Genomic DNA, 21,288 nt, shown 5'->3' on the forward strand with positions numbered 1-21,288 from the left:
CCTTCAAAAATCTCTGCTATACAGGATACATAAATTCCTTTAGACATGAAATTTGCTACAACTGTGCGGTTCCAATTAATGTGTAGTAAAGTGACTATGCTCCTAGGATTGGACAAGTTTAGTTACAAAATTAAGGATTCTCACACATATCATTTCATTATCACTAGTAGCAGTGGTAAGCTTTAGATGCCTGTACACTTTGTTTCATCACTATAAAGAGCTTGAGATTCATACCCAGCTCTAATAACCCCATATGCAATTTAAAAATAGGAAAAGAAGTAACTGATATACGACATGGAGATGTCTTATTCTCATGTTCAACAAATAATTTTTTAAATTGACATAAGTAAATTAGTCTTGGAGGAAACTTCCAATTGGGGTAAATGTTCCAAATATTGTCTGACATCATCCTAACTCATACTCACTGAAACATTCTCCCATGTACAGATGCATAAAAAAAAGTTGTTCTACGAATAAAGCTGACCAAGTTATAGCGCAGAAGTGGCATTTACAGGCTTTCTTAAATTTCTTTCATAAATTCAATGAAAAATTAAAGAAATTTCAAAATTTTTTCCATATAAGAAATTCTCTGATTTTCTGACTAATTTTTTTTGGGAATGATAGTCTTATAGGCTACCAAACCTGTAGTTGGTATTGTGTGTGCTTGTAGTCATTCTTAAATCTTGACAATAATTTACAACTTTTTGATGCCAAGGTTATGAAAATATTTAGGGGTGAGTAACAGAGTTGTTGGACATCCCATATGTACAGAATTCAAGGACGTCCACATGGGGTCATGCATCGTATCCATGGGTTCCAAAAATAATTCACACACAAAATTAAATCCTCTTCCAACTTGCGTTTATTGAAGAACCCTAGCGCCTTCAGATCCCAGGTTTTAGTGTTGATGGAGTAAGTAAAAGCAACTTTTATTGATACACATATGGTACACGATTTGCATTATGGTAATCAAATTTATGGTTCAAAAATAACACAAATTTTGTACTTAAAGTGGCAAAATTAACACTTTTACAAAGAATGAAGACAGCCAAATTATATTTGGGGGGGGGGGGGGAAGAAAGGAAATTATTGTGTCCAATAAAATGGGATGTAGGTCCTATGTGCTAAAATTTAAAAAGTGGGACAAGCATCAAAAATGGTCTTCATTGTGGCTCGGCTAGGAAAAAGGTTGGCCATCTTAAAGGTAATAACTTTTTGAACTTTGCCGAGAAATTTTTTTGAGGAGGGGGAAGGGGTCATACAAGAAATTATTATCTGGGACCCAAAAGTTAGACCAATTATTCTTCAAGAGAAAATCCTGATATTATGTCATTGAATGAAAAAAGAACTCTTCAGTCATCAAATAATAGATTTTTATATGGTCCCTTATCGTTTGGCTGTCTGGCATTACCTGATAAGGAATATTTCTCAAATTTCTCCAAAATTCAATGTTTCATAGTTTGATCAATGATCAGTTGAGAATGATTTTTTTTTTTCTTCATTCAACATGCTAGAGTGTATGAAAATGTCTTCCCAACTTTTCAACAGTTTTTTAAATTTGGAATTACCTCTAACACTAATGGTGTAGTAATTAGCTGTTGGACAACAATAAAAATAGACACCTACTACTAATACATAAAGAATAGCTCCAGCTATTAAGCAGAGAATTTTTTTCCCACCTCGTAACGATACTCATTACTGCAAATTTCACTCAGTCAATAACCATAACAGATTTAGGTCCAGAAACCAATAAATGGACCAAAGCACTAATCTAGTTATCACTGATATAAATGCAATTATACATCATATGTACAGTGAATCCCGCTTATAGCGTTTTTCAAAAAATCGTCATGAAAAAACATTGGCAGAGGGAAAACGCTTTATGGGAAATCTTAATGAGAATTTTTTAGAGTTGAGACCATGAAAATAAGTAGCACTAAATGGGAAAACGTTACGAGTGACAACGTTATAAGCGGGATTGACTAATTATTTTTATCACAGTTGTGCAGTCACATTTGGTGCATCACGATGACCCACATTAACATAAATTCAATGAAATTCTGCATTTAGCCATTCCAATGCCTATAAACTTGTGCTTGAAAATATGACTGCAATGAAAATTTTTTCCTTCTGGAACTATGAATGAAATACAAAAGTCACGACACAAATTTCTTCAAAAGATATCTTAGCTGGTAGAATAGTCATAGTGTCAATGAGATTTCTCATCTGATATGCAATGACTACCTCTTAAAATGCATCAGCGAGAATGAAAACTCATATAGCATCCAAAAAGATGAATTCCTTATATAAATAATCAGTATAGTTCTGATTCAATTTTAGAGAAAGCATTCAGCTGGAAAAACATTTCTAAAATTTTTGCTATGAAAATACAATAAAAAAAAAAGCCCTCACATGTATGCTGCGATCAAAATTTGTAGAAGTAGCTTATAATCAAGTACACAGATATTTATTCCACTATCACAAATACTGGATAATAAAAATCTAAAAAAAAAGTGCGTTAATTACAGATATACAGTTTATATAATACTCTCTTGTGCTAATGTACATTTTTTTACAAATTTAATTTACAAATAAAGAATATAAAAAATAAATAAAATCTTTTTCTAATTTAAAAAAACCCCATTATATACATCTTTTTTTGTTCTTACTTCATCTCATCCACATTTAAATGTTTGTTTGAACATTTTTTTCTCACCTCAGTCATGTTCTGCACACGAACGCTAATTAGACCAGGACCTGTAGCTTATTGCTGATTCCAAAAGCCAACGTTCATTATATAAACTATATTAATTCAATGTGCCTCGTCAAGAGGTTGGTGCGCTAACCCCTCTGTAGTTAGCCTTTAACCACTTAAAGGCTAACCACAGTTTTTCAAGTTTTTCAAATTTTCCTGATCCGCATTATAACTGCCACAGTGAAAATTACTGAACCTTCTAGAAATTGCCACCTATTTTCAAGAATTTTTTTCGCCGCAGATTAGGAGCAGATAAATTCCCCCCCCCCCTATCTAACACAAAACAATAAAAAAACAAGAGAAAAACTATTGTTTTTCATTATTTATGAGCTGTACGCTTAATACTACCTCAAACGGAAAGGAAAAACATTCTTTCTCCTCTTCTGTTATCAGACTTTGAACAAAAAGTGACTCTACCCACTGGCAGTTAATTGACAGGATTGGGGGGGGGGGATAAAAACATGTGATCAGAAGAAAGCTTGCAATGTTATCTAGGCTCATCAACACCAAAATGAGGTGGTTTTTTTAAAAACCCAAGATATTGCAGGAGTGCCAAAACAAAAGGTTGGACAAGATATCTCGGGACTGCCACTGTCAGGGTTAAATGGTCAAGAGAAAATCAGCAGGTACAAATTTTGACTACTCTATAAATACACGATTCAAAATATTTTTTTCATACTACATCATACTATGCAAGATGTAAATAGACAATTTGAAACAGAATGGATGCTCAAAAACTTCCTCGCCTAAGCCCAAATTTGAATTCTAGTCCATAAATATGGAGGTTGGTGCACCAACTATAATGGTTTGCATTAATTAATAAATATCATCAACAAGACACAAGAACATTGATGTTCATTTTTATAGTATGTGAGATGTGTAAAGTATTTAGAAAGAAAGGGCCACTTGGTTGTAATGGAAGAAGAAATAAGTGAATTGAATGTGCTGGCTAAAAACCACCGTCTGTTTGAAAGGTTACATGACTGCCTCAATAAAAATTGAACGTAGCTATGTGAAAATTTATAACTATGAAGATATTAACTTTAATGTTCAATCTTTAACCTTATCATTAATGCATTCTTGCAGATCAAATACATGAATAAATGTTTATTTCCTTTACTGGGGGGCAAAATGGTAATAGGGCACTTCATATTGCCTTAAAATGTCTAAAAACTAGAAAGACCATGACTTTCAAGTACTTCTCTCCTGCCATAATTATTCAAACTTAAACGCAATCAAGCACATTCGGACCAACTCGCTCACCATTGTTCCCTCTCTTGCTATAAATCTTGCGGCACACACTTTCCAGCAGCTGTTGAATGAACTAGAGTCCTGCTTGGATCTAGGTAAATGCAACAACCTTCCAGAATCTTATTGTGTCACTTCCAGATCACACTACAAACGTTTTCTAAATAGATGCTGGTGGCCACATTAATGTGACTCGACTGTGTATATATCTTATGGTATGCATATATCATACCTCAGCTTACAAATTTTTCAGCTAATTAATTTTTTTAATGAATACAGATTATGCTAGCAAATATTTTGTTGTAATGGTTTCATATGCAACATAACACAGCCACATTATTGTGAATTGAACTTTTGTGTCAATCATGATTAGAATGCAAGGTTCTTACGACTGTATTCACAGACACAGTTTAAACTACGATTGCAGGTTCAAGGATTAGATATCGACACGGATTGGTAAAAATACTGAATTTAACCAATCCGTGTCAGTCTTCAATCCTTTCACCTGCGGTTAGTTTAAACTGTCACTGAATACAGCCATTAACATCAAACTGAACAGCCAGGATATTCTAGAAACTTATCTTTTCCATCTGAATGTATGAGATAGTGAAATGAGCCAATCACATCACGAGGGGGCACATACGGGCTGATTACCTAACTCTCCTTGCCACATTTTACTGAAGAACTGTTGATCTTAGAGGCATTCTTCCAATTAGAAAAATTATCCAAATAACATGGAGAACTCAGATACGTAATTCATGTTGCAAGGGATTGCACAGTTATCAAAATAAAAAATATATAACTTTTCATATGGACACCCTGTGCTCAAAAATACAATTAGGAAGTTGTCGCCCCATCTCTACTGATGCCAAAAAAAAACCTACATTTTTTGGCTTCAGGAGAGACAAGGCAACAACTTTCTAATTGGATTTTTGAGCACAAGGTGTCCATATGAAAAATTTATTCTTATTTTAATAACTGTACAACCCCTTGCAACATGAATGAAGTATCTGAGTTCTACACGTTATCTGGATAATTTTTCTAATTGGAAGAATGCCTCTAAGATCAACGGTTCATCAGCAAAATGTGGCAAGGGGAATTAAGTAATCATCCTGTACAAACCAAACTAAATTGAAATAAAAAAAGTCAGTTACTCATCTTTCCAATTATGAAGCTGTTTATTTCAGCCTTCGGTAAATGTCTTTTTATCTGAAAATTGCACTATTTTCAGATCAACAAAAACCGTTGATCGGAAAATAGTGCTTCTTAATGTTTTATAAAACTTATCTTTAAATTTTTGCCAGTACCTAGAAAAAACAAATTAAGCCTTAGAAATATATGGGAAACCTTGTTACGGCTAACACATGTTATGTTGATTCTGGAATGAAATATCTTTGCCAGCCAAGATATCACTGTGTGAATACATATACTGTGAAATGCCTATATAACGATACCGACAGGATAAACGTATAATTATAAGAGTTATTGTTGTAGATGGAATATATATATCACTATGAAAAATGCATTTGGACTATATAGGGGATGATTGTCACACATAGGATTTTCACTGCACATGCTTTAAACTATGTGCTGATGTAGGGGAAAAAAACAGGAATGTCATGAGGCTGCATGCACTCACACATAGAGTTGCAATATAGCACCATGCCAGTGTTGTGGCATGATGGCAAAAATGTGAACTAAGTAGCTGATATTTGCTTGTACAACAGTGTTAAAATTAATATGCATGGACAACACATTCTGATTGGTCGATTCTTCTTTTCTTAACAGTCAAATGGCCCTTACTTTGAAACACCCATTGTAGATATATAAATGTGAATAAAGACCATATTTTGCTCTCAGTGCCGTTCACTTCGTGAGATCTATCAGTGAAAACTTTGATCACAATTTTAAAAAAGTATCAATAACTATCAAAGAAAAAGAAATCAAATATTTAAAAAATTATAAAAGTAGCGCAAAAATGTGCAAAACATTTGGCACGTGAAACATTAGCTTATTTCCTTGGTTATAAATAGATAAAACACGCATACCTATTACAAGCATTGACTGATATCCCTAAATTATTACTTAAATAATTTAAGACAAACATTGAATAAAACACATAGCACTGGATTAGACAATGTTCACAATTTCCTATAAATGTCATATTAAAAGTGATCTATCACATTTCTTTAAAAAAAAGTTTTTCTAAAATTGATTTGCAAAATGAAATTCATCAAATGCAACTATAAATCTCAGAAGCGTTTACGAAATAAAAAATTTGATCTATGCATACCATTCGACACAGCAGTGATAAGTGGGACACTGTCCATGGGGCAGTGCGCTAAATCAGAGTCACTCGAGGGTGTAGATGGTGTTATGGTAAACATGTGGATATGCAGATGAGCGCATATCTGATTGCACACTGATACACAATAGTACAAGAAATCAGCAGTGGAATAAGTCTGAAAGAAATATAGATGAAATATACTCAGTACTAATTAAATCATTTTATTCACGTATAGTAAGGAATATGTATGATAAGAATATTTAATGTAAATGCAAAAATACCACAAAGTTATAAAATAGGTAGAACTGATAGCAGCTACGTAAGTGAAATTCGCATAAGCCGGGGGGGGGGCAGTTCTCCGTACAAAAAATATATAAATATTACTTAATTGGTACCATATTTAAGGAAGAATGGCTATAATTTTTCTTCTCACTATGGCAAAACTGGGGAATTCTAACAAATTAATACATGCTGGAATGTGTGGACCTAATGTACTTATATTTATGTGGTCAGAGTTATGCACGTCCAGGAATCATTTTTACATCGTTGTAGACTGTGCAATGATGTCAGCAGCCACCACTTCCAAAAAATCTTGCAATTAATCAAATAAATATTTTTGTAGTTATTATTGCACGTTTTGTGATTCCAGTGAGACGTTGAAACCTGCATGTGTTTTTCGCGATTTTGACCTTCTCAACGTGGTTTGCAACTCCATGTTCCATTGCAATTTTTGTTCCTCTTGATGTCTACTAACAACCCTCCGAGTTTGTCAGTCCATTAACTATATATTACTAGCACACTAATCATTTTAATCTATATTTTCTTAGAATATACAATTAAAGATTTTAATTTATAAAAATAATTACTTAAAAATATTTGCAAACTAAAAACAAAGAATTATATACCTGTGAGATATATCAGAACATTTTATTAAGAAATAGAAAAAAAAAAAAACATTTTTCTTGAATAGATTTAATATATATTGTATTGAATGATTTTAGCCTCAATAATTGTTCATTTGCTTCATTAGAACACTAGTTTTAATGCTTCACCTACTCTTAATCTGTTTTGCTATTTGGAATGAACTACACCAAATGTTGAAAAAATATTTTCAGCACAGGCAATTGATACTTTAGCTGTGATTAGCATATTAAAAAATCGCATATCAATCTCCGTAATTGCATCTTTACCCAAAACATTACAAAAACTATCCCACAACTCAAAATCAGACATTGTATCAACAACCTTAGGGTAAAAAAAACATTTTTGGCATGAAATGGTTCCAACTTCCCCAAAAAATTTAATGTAACTGCCAGGAACCTAGAGCCACAGTTTAGTTTGATGAAATTTATTTTTAGTGAAAGTACTCGAATTTGAGGAATGTGCACTTTTCACAAAAAATTGTGTAACTCGTTATTTCTGTACTACATAAAAATGTGACATATATATATATATTACAGTCTCTCTATGAGTTTCTGATTTTGTAGAAAATTAAGGTCTTTGCATAAGCTGTGCATTCATAAGTGCAAATATTGTTTATAATTATAATACACTATTCATATATAAGATATATGCAACAACACCTCTGCTTGACGAATCAAAACAAAATTTTGTCACCACCCAAATTTCTTAGGAGTTAGGTATAATTTTTTCCCCAACTTCGTCAGATGACCCCTTTTGATGTTGGTAGATACACTGACATAAAACTCAATTCCCCCTTGAGATTCCAACCCAGTTATCACAATAAGAATATTTTATGCACTAAGTTTTTTAGTCCCCATGATGACCTAGCACCAGAAATTTATTGAGCCCTAAAATACACGTGTTATTCCAATATTTCTTGTAAAACTTACAAGGCATATCCAAAGAACGATGTATTCGCTGAAGAACGTGCTGAAATATTGGTTCATGAAAAGCATTCCAGGGCCAATGAAAATGGAATCCATGTAGTCCACTTCACTTTTGGTCATATGCACTACCTAAAAAAAAAAAAATTCAAAATTTTCAAAAAAAGTAGGCTAAAGTTTTTTTTTCAAAATTCAAAAGTTTGAAAAATATTTTTTTTTCAACTGTTTCAAAATAAAATTATTATAAACACTAAAACCTGAAAAAACCATTAACACACAACAGCCAATAAGGTAGGAGAGATGCAACTTGGTCTATACCAGGGATACAAAACCTCTGTCTCGCAGGCCACATTTGGCCTGCATATTATGTTCCAAAAAAAATATCAATACACTACAACATTGACCATTGCATGCCTGGCATTCATTAACGCAAAACCAGCAGACAACAAAAAGGATTTCACTACAAGTGAGTGTTTCAATAAATGACATACATACAAATACAAACATACCAACATAAGTACAAACATAAATACATACACTTTGTGACCCCAAGGGAGTTGGAAAGTCCTTCCAACAGGTCTAGATGGAGTTATAGACATATATGGTTCAGACAACAGCTTATTATAGTTATTAGGTCGCAACGAGTTATGGTGAACGGGGAATTCTCTGGTTGGACAGACGTCACAAGTGGAGTTCCTCAGGGAAGTGTCCTTGGCCCCATACTTTTTTCACTTTTTATCGATAAACTCGATCAGGGTATCGATGGAATTACTAGCAAATTCGCAGATGATGTGAAGCTAATGGGGGTAATCGGGAATGAAAGCGATAGGGAGTTGCTCCAGACCAACTTAAACAAGATTGCAGCATGGGCAAATGAATGGAGCATGACGTTTAGCGTAGATAAGTGCATGGTCGCTCATTTTGGTTCGAACAACCCACGGTTCTCTTACGAGTTGAATGGTGTCACTATCCCGGATGCAACTAGAGTCACCGATTTGGGAATTCTCATTGACGAGCGACTTAAGTTTTCTGAACATTGTTCAGCGGTTGTCAAAAAATCGAATAGAATGCTTGGTCTCATTTTCAAAAAGGTCTCTTCGCGTTCTCCTAAAGTCATTCTTCCTCTTTTTCGAGGCTTAGTTCGTCCTGGACTGGAGTATGCTGTAAGGTTTTGGAGACCATACCTACAGAGGGACATAGACTTGGTTGAAGGGGTGCAGAGAAGAGCTACGCGTGTCCTTATTGGCACACAGGGCTTGAGTTATGAAGAAAGACTTCATTTTTTGAATATGTTTACATTGGATGAACGCAGGTGTCGAGGAGATATGATCGAAGTGTTCAAAATTTTCAATGGGATGGATAGGATGGACCATGAACTTTTAGTACACCGCCAATCGACTGCTTTTACAAGGGGACACCAGTATCGATTGGTGAGGGACAATGCAAGGTTATGGTGTCGCAGGGAATTTTTCTCCAATAGGGTTGTTAATAAATGGAATAGCTTACCCCCGGAGGTAGTAAATTGTAACACAATTGACACGTTTAAAAAGAAATACGATAAACATGTTGGGGTAAATCGAGAAGCTATCCATTCTTAGAATAAGACAACCATAAGTAATCTTTATGGGCATCGTATAATATTTTATCATGTGTATATATTGTTTGTAATTTGTGTTAATTGCATTTTTAATTGGGTTGCTGTATTTTTGAAACATATGACAACCATATTTTTATGGGCATCTTTTTATCAGCCACCTCGTTGGGCATTTTGCCTGTTGTGGCGTTGTATTTGTATTTGTATTTGTATTAGACATGTTATATTCTATTTTCATTTCTCTATTTACGATTACGATATATGTTAAAATGTTAGATTACTCATTTTGAGATCATAATCATGGTAAATTGCTTATTGTGAATATCTCTCAGTTAGTACATTAAAAACCATACATATACAATACATGTACCTATCTACTTATATGCACAATCAAAACCATATACATCCCTTTATTATTTTACAATTTTTTACTCTATTTTTTTGTACATAGTGCAAAACTATTTTTATATCTGATTACAAAGTTAATTAAAATTAAACTCATTTCATAATCAATATATTAACAAAGTCGAATACTATATGATTTATGTTTTTTCTATTGTCAGTTTGATTTTCAGTATAAAATAAGTTTAAAACTTTAGAGGCTATGTAGGAAAAGCTCTTTTTATGCAGTATAGCAGCTTTTTATTATAGGCTTTGGTACCTGGTATACTCTATTGTATCTACCTGTGGTTCTATTTTGATTTTTTGTTAATATTGTTCATTTACTTGTGAAAATTTTATCATTCTATATAAGTAGTTTTGTCTCAAACATATAGTGTGCCACTGCATTTTCATACTGTCTATTATTATTTGAGATCTTATTCTATTATACATGCTATCTAATTTCCGGATATTGTCATAGTCTCCACCCTAGACACAAATTACATAATTAATGATTAAATAAGTCCATGCATAAACTTATTCTTTCAAAAATGTTTCATTTATTAAGTTTTTCATTTTGTATATGATTATTGCATATTTTCTGATTCTTTTGATTAAAATATCAGTGTGAGTTCCATTTAAGGTCATACTGTATTGTTATACCCAGATAATTATACTCATGAACTTTCTATTTCTTGGCAATAGCAATCACCATTACCATAACAGCAACAGTGATTATGTATTTTTAGATGTATGCTTTCAATGAGATTCATGTTTCTTGTTTTCATATAAATGTATTTTGTTTCTCATGTGTTAAGTTTTAGTTTGTTTTATTAGCCCTATATTAATTTTTGTTAGATCATCTTTTTTCTACTTTTTTTATTAAATCTATTGTATGTGTATCTTCTACATAAAGCACTGTGTCATCAGCAAAGGCTATCAACTTTCCACTTAATTTCAGATTGCACATAAATCATTTACATATATTAAAAATAGTATTGAGCTTAGTACAGATCCTTTCTTCACCTCTCAAAAAGAACTAATTTCTTTCTAAATCACTACTGCTTGTTGTCTTTTATTATAGTATGACTCAAACCATTTGAGCATGTTTCCTCTGACTCCTATTAAGAATAGTTTAATTTTTACCAGATCAACGAAGTCAAATACTCTTTTTAAATCTAGGAACACAGTTATGAAATATTTATTATTGAACTTATTGTTTAGATACATAGTACTTATATCTAATATTGCGTTTTCTATGTTTTTATTTTTTTTGGAATCCATATTGATTAGAAGAGAAGGAATTTTGTCTATTTAGGAAATTTGGAAGTCGTTCTTGAAAAAACTGGAAGTATACTTATCGGTCTGTAATTTATCAAATCATTTCTATCTCCCACTTTATATATAGCATGGATGAGAGATTATTTTAATTCATGACAAAAGACACCATTCAAAATTGAATAATCAATTAAAATTTTAATTATTTAGGTGGTATTTTGAAATTACTTTCATCATTTTAGGGGTTAGTCCATCATAATCATTTGCTTTATTTCCCTTTAGGTCCCTTATTACTTGTTTCAATTCTTCTTGATCTATCTCATCACAATACATAAAGTTGGTCAAACTGGTTGATATATTATTTTGCTCCATACAGTACATGCAAAAACGATTTTGTTCATTAGTGTCTAAATTCCTATTAATGAAGTCATCATTGAAGTTATTGGCCAAGTTCATAGGGTCCTGACATTCTGGCAGTGTCTTACGTACAATGTTGTTATTTAATATATTTTAATTAATGTATTTCCATTGTAGTAGTTTATTTTTCCCAGTTTTTTTAAAGTTACTTTTAATACACTCCTGTCTAATTTTTTAAATGTATTTTTTGAATTTGTTTCATATTCTTTGTATTTATGGTTCACAAAACGACAAAATAGATAAAGAGAAATTTATTCACACAGAGGTGTTACAACCTTGTCGAGCGCCGGAAGAAGGAGCAATAATTCTTTTCTTTCTCCACGGACGCGCGCGCTTTCTCGTGACGATCGCAGCGCCACAGTACCCCCCCTCCAGTGCGGATCGCACGAACTAATTATTGACAACAAAAGAAAGAAAAAAATATATATACACATATAAGGACGGGATTATGAATGCACTTATACAATGAGACGATTCGGGGGACGACTTACTCTGCCGTAACGGGTCACAATGGGTTCACTGTTTGTACTGTCACTGTTAGTGGCAATGTGCGCTGGTTTCACTCGTGCAATGTTCACACATACGTTTCTTCCTTTGCATTTGATGGTGATAGTGTTATTGCGCCTTGCGACCACTTCATAGGGGCCATCATATGGGCACTGCAATGGCTTCTTGACAGCGTCATTTCGAAGGAAAACATGAGTGGAATGATCAAGTTCTTTATGGATGAATGTTTTGGATTTATTATGGTGAGACGCTGGGACAGGTCGAATTTTCGAAAAGTGTTGTCGTAATTCAGTGAGCAACTGTTTTTCATTGACGTCTGTGGTGGAAGCTGAGAAGAACTCGCCAGGGAGTTTGATAGGTTCACCATATACCAGTTCAGATGTGGAGCATTCCAGTTCCGGCTTGTATGCCGCTCTTAGTCCTAGAAGGACGATTGGCAATACTGCCACCCAATCTGTTGATGAATGGCACTTGATCGCTGCTTTAAGGACGCGATGCCACCTTTCAACGGCACCATTCGCTTCCGGATGGTATGGAGTGGTACGATTTTGTTTGATCCCCAGTAGTTTGCCGAGAGCTCGGAATAGATCACTCTGAAATTGTCGACCTTGATCAGTAACGATCACTTCTGGTACTCCAAACCGTGCAACCCAAGTATGTATGAAAGCCTTAGCAACAGTCTCAGCAGTAATATCTGCTATAGGAATGGCTTCGGGCCATCTTGAAAAGCGATCTACGCAAGTGAGGCAGTAGCGATAACCTTCTGATAATGGAAGCGGGCCCACTATGTCGATGTGCACGTGACTAAATCGTCGAGATGGAGATACGAACTGTCCAATATGAGGGCTGGTATGACGATGAATTTTTGACCTCTGACAGGCGATGCACGCTTGAGCCCAATGTCGGATGTCTTTCTTCATGTTCGGCCATACATATCTGTCGATGATCATTTTAACAGTGGATTTAACACCCGGATGCGCAGGTTGATGAATAATTTTGAACACTTCCCAACGGTATTGTTTAGGAATATAAGGCCGTGGTTTAGATGTCGAGGTATCGAAAAAAAGTTGTGTTTTTCCAGATGGGGAAGAGAGCTGTTGAAGAGCGAGTGAAGATGGTATATTTCCGTCAAGCAACTGCTTCAGTTCAAGGTCATTCTTCTGTGCTTCAGCGATGAGGTCGTAATTCATGGAAGAAGGAAAAAGTAGGTCAACTCCTGCTCGCGAGAGAGCATCCGCTACCACATTGCTTTTTCCCTCGATATGACGAATATCAGTTGTAAACTGAGAAATTAGATTTAATTGATTAATTTGTCGAGGAGAAAGCTTGTCGGCTTTCTGATTGAAAACGAACACTAACGGCCTATGATCTGTGAAAACCGTGAAAGGTTTACCTTCCAGTAAATATCGGAAGTGAATGATCGATGCGAAAATTGCCAAAAGTTCGCGGTCATAAGCACTGTATCGCTTTTCAGTATCACTCAGTTTGCGGGAAAAAAACCCGAGCGGCTGCCAGCTATCATTGACTCGTTGTTGTACCACTGAGCCGATAGCTATGTTGCTGGCATCTGTCACGAGTGCAATTGGGGAATAGGGCCTCGGATGTGTCAAAAGAACTGCTTCTCTAACAGCGAGTTTTGTGTCATCGAAAGCTTTAATGAGCTCTGGTGTCCAGGTAATAAGTGTTTTGTCATGACGCGTACAATTTCGAAGTACTAGATGCAGTGGCAATTGTATCGCAGCCGCTTTCGGTAAAAAGCGACGGTAAAAATTAACCATACCGACAAATCGGCGAAGTTCTGCCTTGTTTTTGGGTCTTGGGTAAGAGTCAATGGTATCGACTTTGGCTGGTAGCGGTTTAATGCCCTGAGAGTTGACTAAATGTCCTAGAAACTTGATTGAGCTGCATGCGAACACGCATTTGTCGATATTTATTTTTAATCCGTGTGTACACAGACGTTTCAAGACCTCACGCACATGACCGACGTGCTCTTCAAGGTTTGAAGATGCAATTAACACGTCGTCTAGATAAGGGAAACAGAATGAAAGTCCTCGCAATATTTCGTCTATATAGCGCTGAAACGTTTGCGCAGCGTTTCGCAACCCGAAACTGAGGACGTTAAATTCAAAGAGTCCGAAAGGGGTGACAATAGCAGTTTTTGGTACATCGGAAGCAGACAATTGTATTTGATGATAAGCGCGTTTCAAGTCTATGGTAGAGAAGATGCATTTACCGTGCAGATCCATAGTGAAATCCATAATATTCCGAATGCTATATCTGTCAGGAACCGTCTTCGCGTTGAGAGCTCTATAATCGCCACAGCATCTCCACGAACCGTCGGATTTTTTCACCATGTGGAGGGGACTGGACCACTGACTATTTGAAGGGCGACATATACCCATGGTAATCATTTTATCGAACTCAGCTTTGGCAGCTCGCAGCATCTCCGGGCCTAATCGACGGGCTCTCGCGTAAACCGGTACTCCTGTAGTTTCGATGTGATGCACCGTTTCGTGTGTTGCTTGCACTGGACTTGATGTTTCTTCCATGAGCTCTTTATATTCTTGTAATAGATTGTGGAAAATCTCATGTCCACATGTCACAGTTACTGCAGGGGAAACAGTTGGAGAAACAGTTGTTCCGGTTGTAGACCGTTCACCCCCGTTGTTGACCAAAACTCGGTTTCCCAAATCCACCGTGAGTCGGAATCTTTTCAGAAAATCGGCGCCGATTATTGGTCGGGATACATCAGCAATGGTAAACACCCATGAAAAAGTTTTTGCTAATCCGAGACTTAGTTTTATCATTTTCTTTCCGTATGTTTTTATTGTAGAACCGTTTGCCGCGGTAAGCGTGAGTAGTGACTGTGGTTTGTTTCTATCAGCTGCAGAAGGGGGTATTACGGAAATATCCGCACCAGTGTCGATGAGAAACGAAAGCTTGCTTAGTGGGTCTGCGATGAAAAGGCGACTGCTGAATGAAACCGACTCCCTCGTCGCCATTAGTTGTCGGTTTGGTCGTTTCCCGAATAGAAACTACATGGTTGCACACACTTACGGGCGTTGGGTCCGAATTCACGGTGATACCAGCAGAGATCGTTTCGAAACCTCATGGATTTTGCACCTTCGTGGCGGTTTCGATTGGGAGGACGTTGAGGGTTTCCGCGTTGTTCTCGAGATCGACGTAGCGCGTCAACTTGCAATGTCAATGTCTCTATTTTTTCAGTCAGCTGCTGCACGTCAAGTTGTTGTGGGTGATCGAGATTTGGTGAAATATTCTGTACTTCTGCTTTGCCGCTGACGCTGATGATCTTGTCTGCCATCTCCGATAACTTTTCCAACGTTTCTGAACTTGTGGAGAGGATTGCTTGAACTTGATATGGTAACCGTTGTATCCATAGACTTCGAAGTATTTCATCGCTGAGACGGCCACTGGACAGATCCCGTATTTCTCGGAGTAACGCCGAAGGTCGACGATCGCCCAGCTCGACTTCATACATCAAACGTTGTAAGCGTCGCTCATCTGGTTCAGCAAATTCAGCTTGGAGGCGTCTTTTTAGTGCGTCGTACATGTTTGCCGCCGGTGGATTCATGATGAGGTCACTCACATGTGCCAAAACACTCGTATCCATGGCTGCAACGGCTGTGTGGTATTTAGTGGCATCGGAGGTAATTCCACTCGCCAGGAACTGAGAATCCAATTGCTTGAACCATAGATGAGGTTGTTTGGCCCAAAACGGTGGGGCTTTGACAGCGACTCGGAACATTGCAGGTGGTTGCTCTGATGAATTGGGCATCGTTGGTTGCTCCGATGGATTGGACATCGTTATCGTTCGATGCCGGGTCACCAAACTATGGTTCACAAAACGACAAAATAGATAAAGAGAAATTTATTCACACAGAGGTGTTACAACCTTGTCGAGCGCCGGAAGAAGGAGCAATAATTCTTTTCTTTCTCCACGGACGCGCGCGCTTTCTCGTGACGATCGCAGCGCCACATATTCTAATTTGTATGAGATAAGAGGATTTTTTGTATTTTTTATAGAGTTTGTCTTCATAATTTATTCTTTTCATATGTCGTCATTAATCCAGTTTTTTTAAATTCGTTTTTGGGTTTTGTTTCACAGTGTTAATCTATAAGTTTGAGTTCAGTGTTACAATATCCATCAAGTGTTTATATTTGGTTTGGTCACAATTATCTTTTACAATGTTCTCGAGATTTAACATCGAGATAAGCATTTCGAATGTTTTATAGTTGATAATTTTTATATCTTTACTTTCCTCACCAATACTGTTGATTTGTTTTTGCAAAAAGTCTATGAATCCTAATCCTGGATAGTAATCTTGGTTTTGAATTCCTGTGTAGAGTTTTGTTTTGATCTATAAAAAACATGATCAAAACGTGTTGTGTTTGTGGTCTTGCATTCGTACTGCTTCTATTATTTCAAAAATATTCTCATTTTTCATTTCTAGGATTTTATTGATTTCTATATTGTTTTTCTCCTTTGTGTTTCCAAGTCGTTTATTCTGCCTTTCAGTTCTGTCATTTTCTGCTTCAGATTTCTGTTTTCAAGTTTTATTTCTTCATTTCCCTTGTGCACTTGTTCAACTAGTAGTCTCATATTTTCCATCTTTCTTCCAAATTCCCCCATGTATTTAAATTAAATTATATTGCCTTAACAAGTTCTCGAATCTGTTGCCTATTATGAAGTAATGATACCAACCAATCTCACAAAAAAATTTTTTTTGCTAAATAATGTATTTTAAAAATACATCATTTACTGAGATTTACATATTCAAACCATGCCATTCCGGAACCCAGGCAAGCCCAGTAACAAGTCCAGACAGATCGGCTGCGATAGCACATCAGCGATCACTGTGGTCTACTGCCGATGACCAGACAAAGGTAAATATTTATTATGTTAGGAGACCCTTCCAGGCAGTGATGGGTCCCGCGACCTACAACACACACTATTAATTAGTACACCAGTTTAAGACCAGCGAGTAGTAGCCACATCACATATCTGGCCTGGGGACTGAAAAGGTTGGGCACCCTGGTCTATATCATCGGTTGAGAAGAAAAAGGCCTGGGTAAGGACTTTCTGGGCATACTGTTTATATATACTATACTGCATTATTAAATTCGTTTTGCTCCCTTTCAGCCTAAGATTTTCACTCATAAGAAACAAGTTCCATTCATAATAAGATGAAATTTGCTGCGGACATACCTTGATCTATGACTTCATAGAAAATGATGTCGCAACATCCCCAGTCTGTATTTGGGAATCTACATTTCAGACTTGAAAGATGCAACACCATCTCCAATGAAGTCACCCATGCTTCTTGTAGACCAAGGAGCATCGAAAACAAAATTTCATTGAATTACGACCAATAGGTTCAGTTTTATGAGCGATTATCAGAGGCCAAAAGGAAGTTAAATACTAAAGACCATATTCACCTACACAGTTTAAACTGCAATCACAGGTGAAAGGATTGAAGATCGAAACGAATTGGTTAAATTGAGGATTTCAACCAATCCATGTCGATTGCTAATCCTTTAACCTGCGATTGTAATTTAAACTGTTTGTGAATACAGCCATTAGAAAGTTTGAACAAGAATTAATATAAAAAAAGACAGAAAAAAAATATTCATACAGTAACACTCACAACTAATCTGTTTGTGACCTTTGCAGCAACAACTCCAAATGCCAATATATAAAGACAAGGATGATTCTCATAAATATCAACGGTTGACTTCTGGTATATAACAAATGCTGATAACACTACAAGGCCCATAGGAACTAAAGGAGACAATATACTCGTGCCCTGTAATAAATAAAGTTCTAGTATTGGCATTAGTATGTAATTTATATGCACATATATTTGGATTTTTATTCATAAAACAAAATTTTTTAATGCAAGGAAGTTAAGAAACATTTAACACAATTTAATCTTTATAAAAATGGACTACATAATCCTTCCATTGAAAGTAGCTCACCCATGTTTACAAAAGATGGCCCATCACAATATCCAAACTTTACATAATCTTTCATTATTAGGATAGTTAGTGACCAAAAATAATGTTTTCTTTGTGCCACTGACCATAACCAATGATAACAGAGTCATTTGGAACCAATAATTGCAAATAAAAGTGTGAAAACTTCCCTAGGATTCTTTGAATTTAATAACTATAACCAAAAGCCAACAATCTGCCGACCAAAAGCATAATTCTGTTGTGCAGTATTATTTACATTTACGTACAAAATGCTTTGTTCCCACATCTAATTAATTCAAGGGATTATATAGTTTACAGTATAGAAGGTAACAATCGTCTATAAGCTGCTTATTCATATAATCAAAAATTTCATTTCATTTAATTTTTTCAAGTGAAAATTTGAGAAACATTTTTTCAAAATACCAGATAACCCATATAATGATACCTTGGCTAACAAAGATGATTTGCTCCAGAATTATGTCGGCAAGCTGAAATGAGATTTCCCCACAGTTTTTATGGAAAATCATTTGATCTGTTCCAGGTTCTGCCCAAAATTTGAACATAAGTTTTTAAAACACAGAGGAACACTATAAAAAAAAAAGACAAAAACTGACTGAAGGATAAAATGAACAGCTTCAAAATTTAATAAATGAGAATCTACGGGAAAATGAGAGATTGAAGCTCTTTTTATTTTACATTAATGTACACACACACAACCAACACCAGCTTTTTGCTGTTGGCAAAACCCAGTCGAGTTTGCAGGTGTCTCCCTTCATTAGCGATTTTCTTGCATTGAAAGAAAGTGTGCTCTAAAATCATAGGCTCCTTTCCTTTAATGCATTTTCTATTAGCTGAATCTGCTATTTTACATGAAATGGCTCAAAAACTTTCAGAAAAAGAAGTGAAGGTACATCTGGAAAAATATTCTGAGATGGACATGAGTTAATCAGACTCAAGTGAGAGTAATTCTGGTAATTTGGCACCAAAACTCAGCTCATTATGCGGCTGTTTTATGTTAGCATGTGCATCCATATTATTCAAAATGTTTGTTAGCAGAGGCAGAAAAATCTCTAAAATCTTCATTAGCCAAAAAATCTGTAAGCTGAGGCATTCGTTAGCTGAGGTATCACTATATATAGGATGTCCAGCCAACCTAGTTATATCTCAAGACTGTAGCCTATTCTAAAGAAAATAAAACACATACAAACAGGGCTGCAACTAGAGAATGGCAGGAGGGAGTATGGTGCCGGGCACTGGATCAGAAAAGCTCACTGAATTTATCATTTTCCTGTTCAAAATTAAGGGAATAATGGCAAAATGGACACCGGCCTCAAGTGACAGTAAATTTCCGTTTCTAGTTGCAGCCCTACAATAAAATACTCTCATAGATACATGACTTACTGCAACAGTAGAACCATTTTTGCCAGCACCACCAGAAAATATGACAGTAGAATATGAGTAACACAAGACCAGAGTAACAATAAAAGCGACAATTATTGGAAGAAGTCGTAACTCAACATGCAAAGCAGGAAGCTAGCAAATAACAGGTCAAGTTAGTAACACAATAAGCAGTGCATATGTTATAAATACAACTCACACACAAAAAAAGTTAGTAAGAAGCAAATACAGTAGACTCTTGATAATTTGGCCATGCACTAGTCTCATTTGTCCAGTAATCTGGCATTTTCAGGCAGGTTTTCTTTTAGCCTAGAAAAATAAAATACGTCACTGCACGTGTGTGCAGAAGTTTATATTATTTAAATGGACTTTTTCCACTAACTTCCAGTAATCTGGTGATTTCGATAATCTGTCACACCCTGTTCTGATATGTGCCAGATTAGTGAGAGTCTACCGTACAAAAATATATCACTGAAGAGAAAAGGTTTTCCACTGGTTTTGATTTATTGCTAACCCCAGAAACTGATATTTACAACTCTGATTCAAAAAAATTAGAATAGCGCAAAAAGTCTTTATTTTCTTTGCTTCAACAGAGGATCACTGAAAAAATAAAAAACCGAATTGAATGAAAAAAATAGAAGTTGTTTAGAACAAATTGAAGTTACCTGTTTTTATTACGTGTTCAGTTTTTTCCAAGAATAAATGGAGGGGTTTCTGATTGGATGAGTATTAGTTCTGAAATTTCAATCCATTCGGTATGGATATGACGAATACTTTTGTCCAGGAATTTGATCAGTAACCATGATAATCTTTTTGTGCGACCAAATGAAATAATGCCACAGAACATGACGTTGGATTCCATATGCATCATTTTGGACGTTATGATTCCACTGTGCTCGCCACTTTCATAGCAGTTCACTCTTTAATTGGTATTTGACGTGGCAGCAAGTGTTGTTCTTCTGTGGTCGAACTAGTGGCATCCTTAGCCAGGTGATCAGCCATCTCATTACCTGTAATACCTGTGTGAGCTTTAACCCATATTATACAAATAGAATGGTGGGAGCAAAATAGCTTTTGAATCCTACAAATATCCTGATGTAATGTGTGTGTGTGTGTGGGGGGGGGGGGGTGGTTGCAGATAGCTTGAAGGCAAGAAGCGCTACCTGAATGTATAACCACCGGGGAGCTTTGTTGTGAGGCCCAGATGACCACATTCAAGATTGCATATGCCTGGAATACATTTGTGCCCTGCATCAGACGACTATTCCAAGTCTCTTTAGTTACATCTGATGAGTCTAGGACCATGTATGCACATGCTGTTGTCTTCCCTGTTCGAGAGCAGTCAGTGAATATCCGTACTGTCTTGTTGGTGACCAAAGACCCCTTCGAGGAACCGGTAGAGTTGGACCACATAACTTGTAGAGGTGAGATGTCAACACTTCTTGGATAATGTAGCCACTCACTGTGCTTTTGCTCGTATCAGGTTGGACTGACTGGGTGACATTCGATCTGGATGTCCTTCCCAAGATGCAGAACTGCTGTCCGACATGCTTCATACTCCATGAATAGGCTGAGTGGTGGG

At 36.0% G+C, this 21,288-nt stretch overlaps 1 protein-coding gene across 2 annotated transcripts in view; it reads right to left on the reverse strand.

The window, feature by feature from the left end:
• bbc (choline/ethanolaminephosphotransferase 1 bbc) overlaps nucleotides 1-21,288 on the reverse strand; it is a 32,687-nt gene that overhangs the window by 3,292 nt on the left and 8,107 nt on the right. Inside the window, exons 5-8 of one of the 2 annotated variants that reach the window (XM_089250650.1) lie at nucleotides 19,710-19,841; nucleotides 17,981-18,139; nucleotides 8,144-8,269; nucleotides 6,297-6,465 (exon numbers count right to left, since the gene is read on the reverse strand). In XM_089250650.1, coding sequence (XP_089106776.1) covers nucleotides 6,297-6,465; nucleotides 8,144-8,269; nucleotides 17,981-18,139; nucleotides 19,710-19,841 — 586 coding nt within the window. The remainder of the gene's footprint in view (nucleotides 1-6,296; nucleotides 6,466-8,143; nucleotides 8,270-17,980; nucleotides 18,140-19,709; nucleotides 19,842-21,288) is intronic. The other variant, XM_089250648.1, reaches the window with a different exon arrangement.

This window comes from Pholcus phalangioides, unplaced genomic scaffold (assembly GCF_987345545.1).
Source record: "Pholcus phalangioides strain wild (caught in Gottingen) unplaced genomic scaffold, Ppha-v1.0 ptg000024l_1, whole genome shotgun sequence".
Classification (NCBI taxonomy): domain Eukaryota; kingdom Metazoa; phylum Arthropoda; class Arachnida; order Araneae; family Pholcidae; genus Pholcus; species Pholcus phalangioides.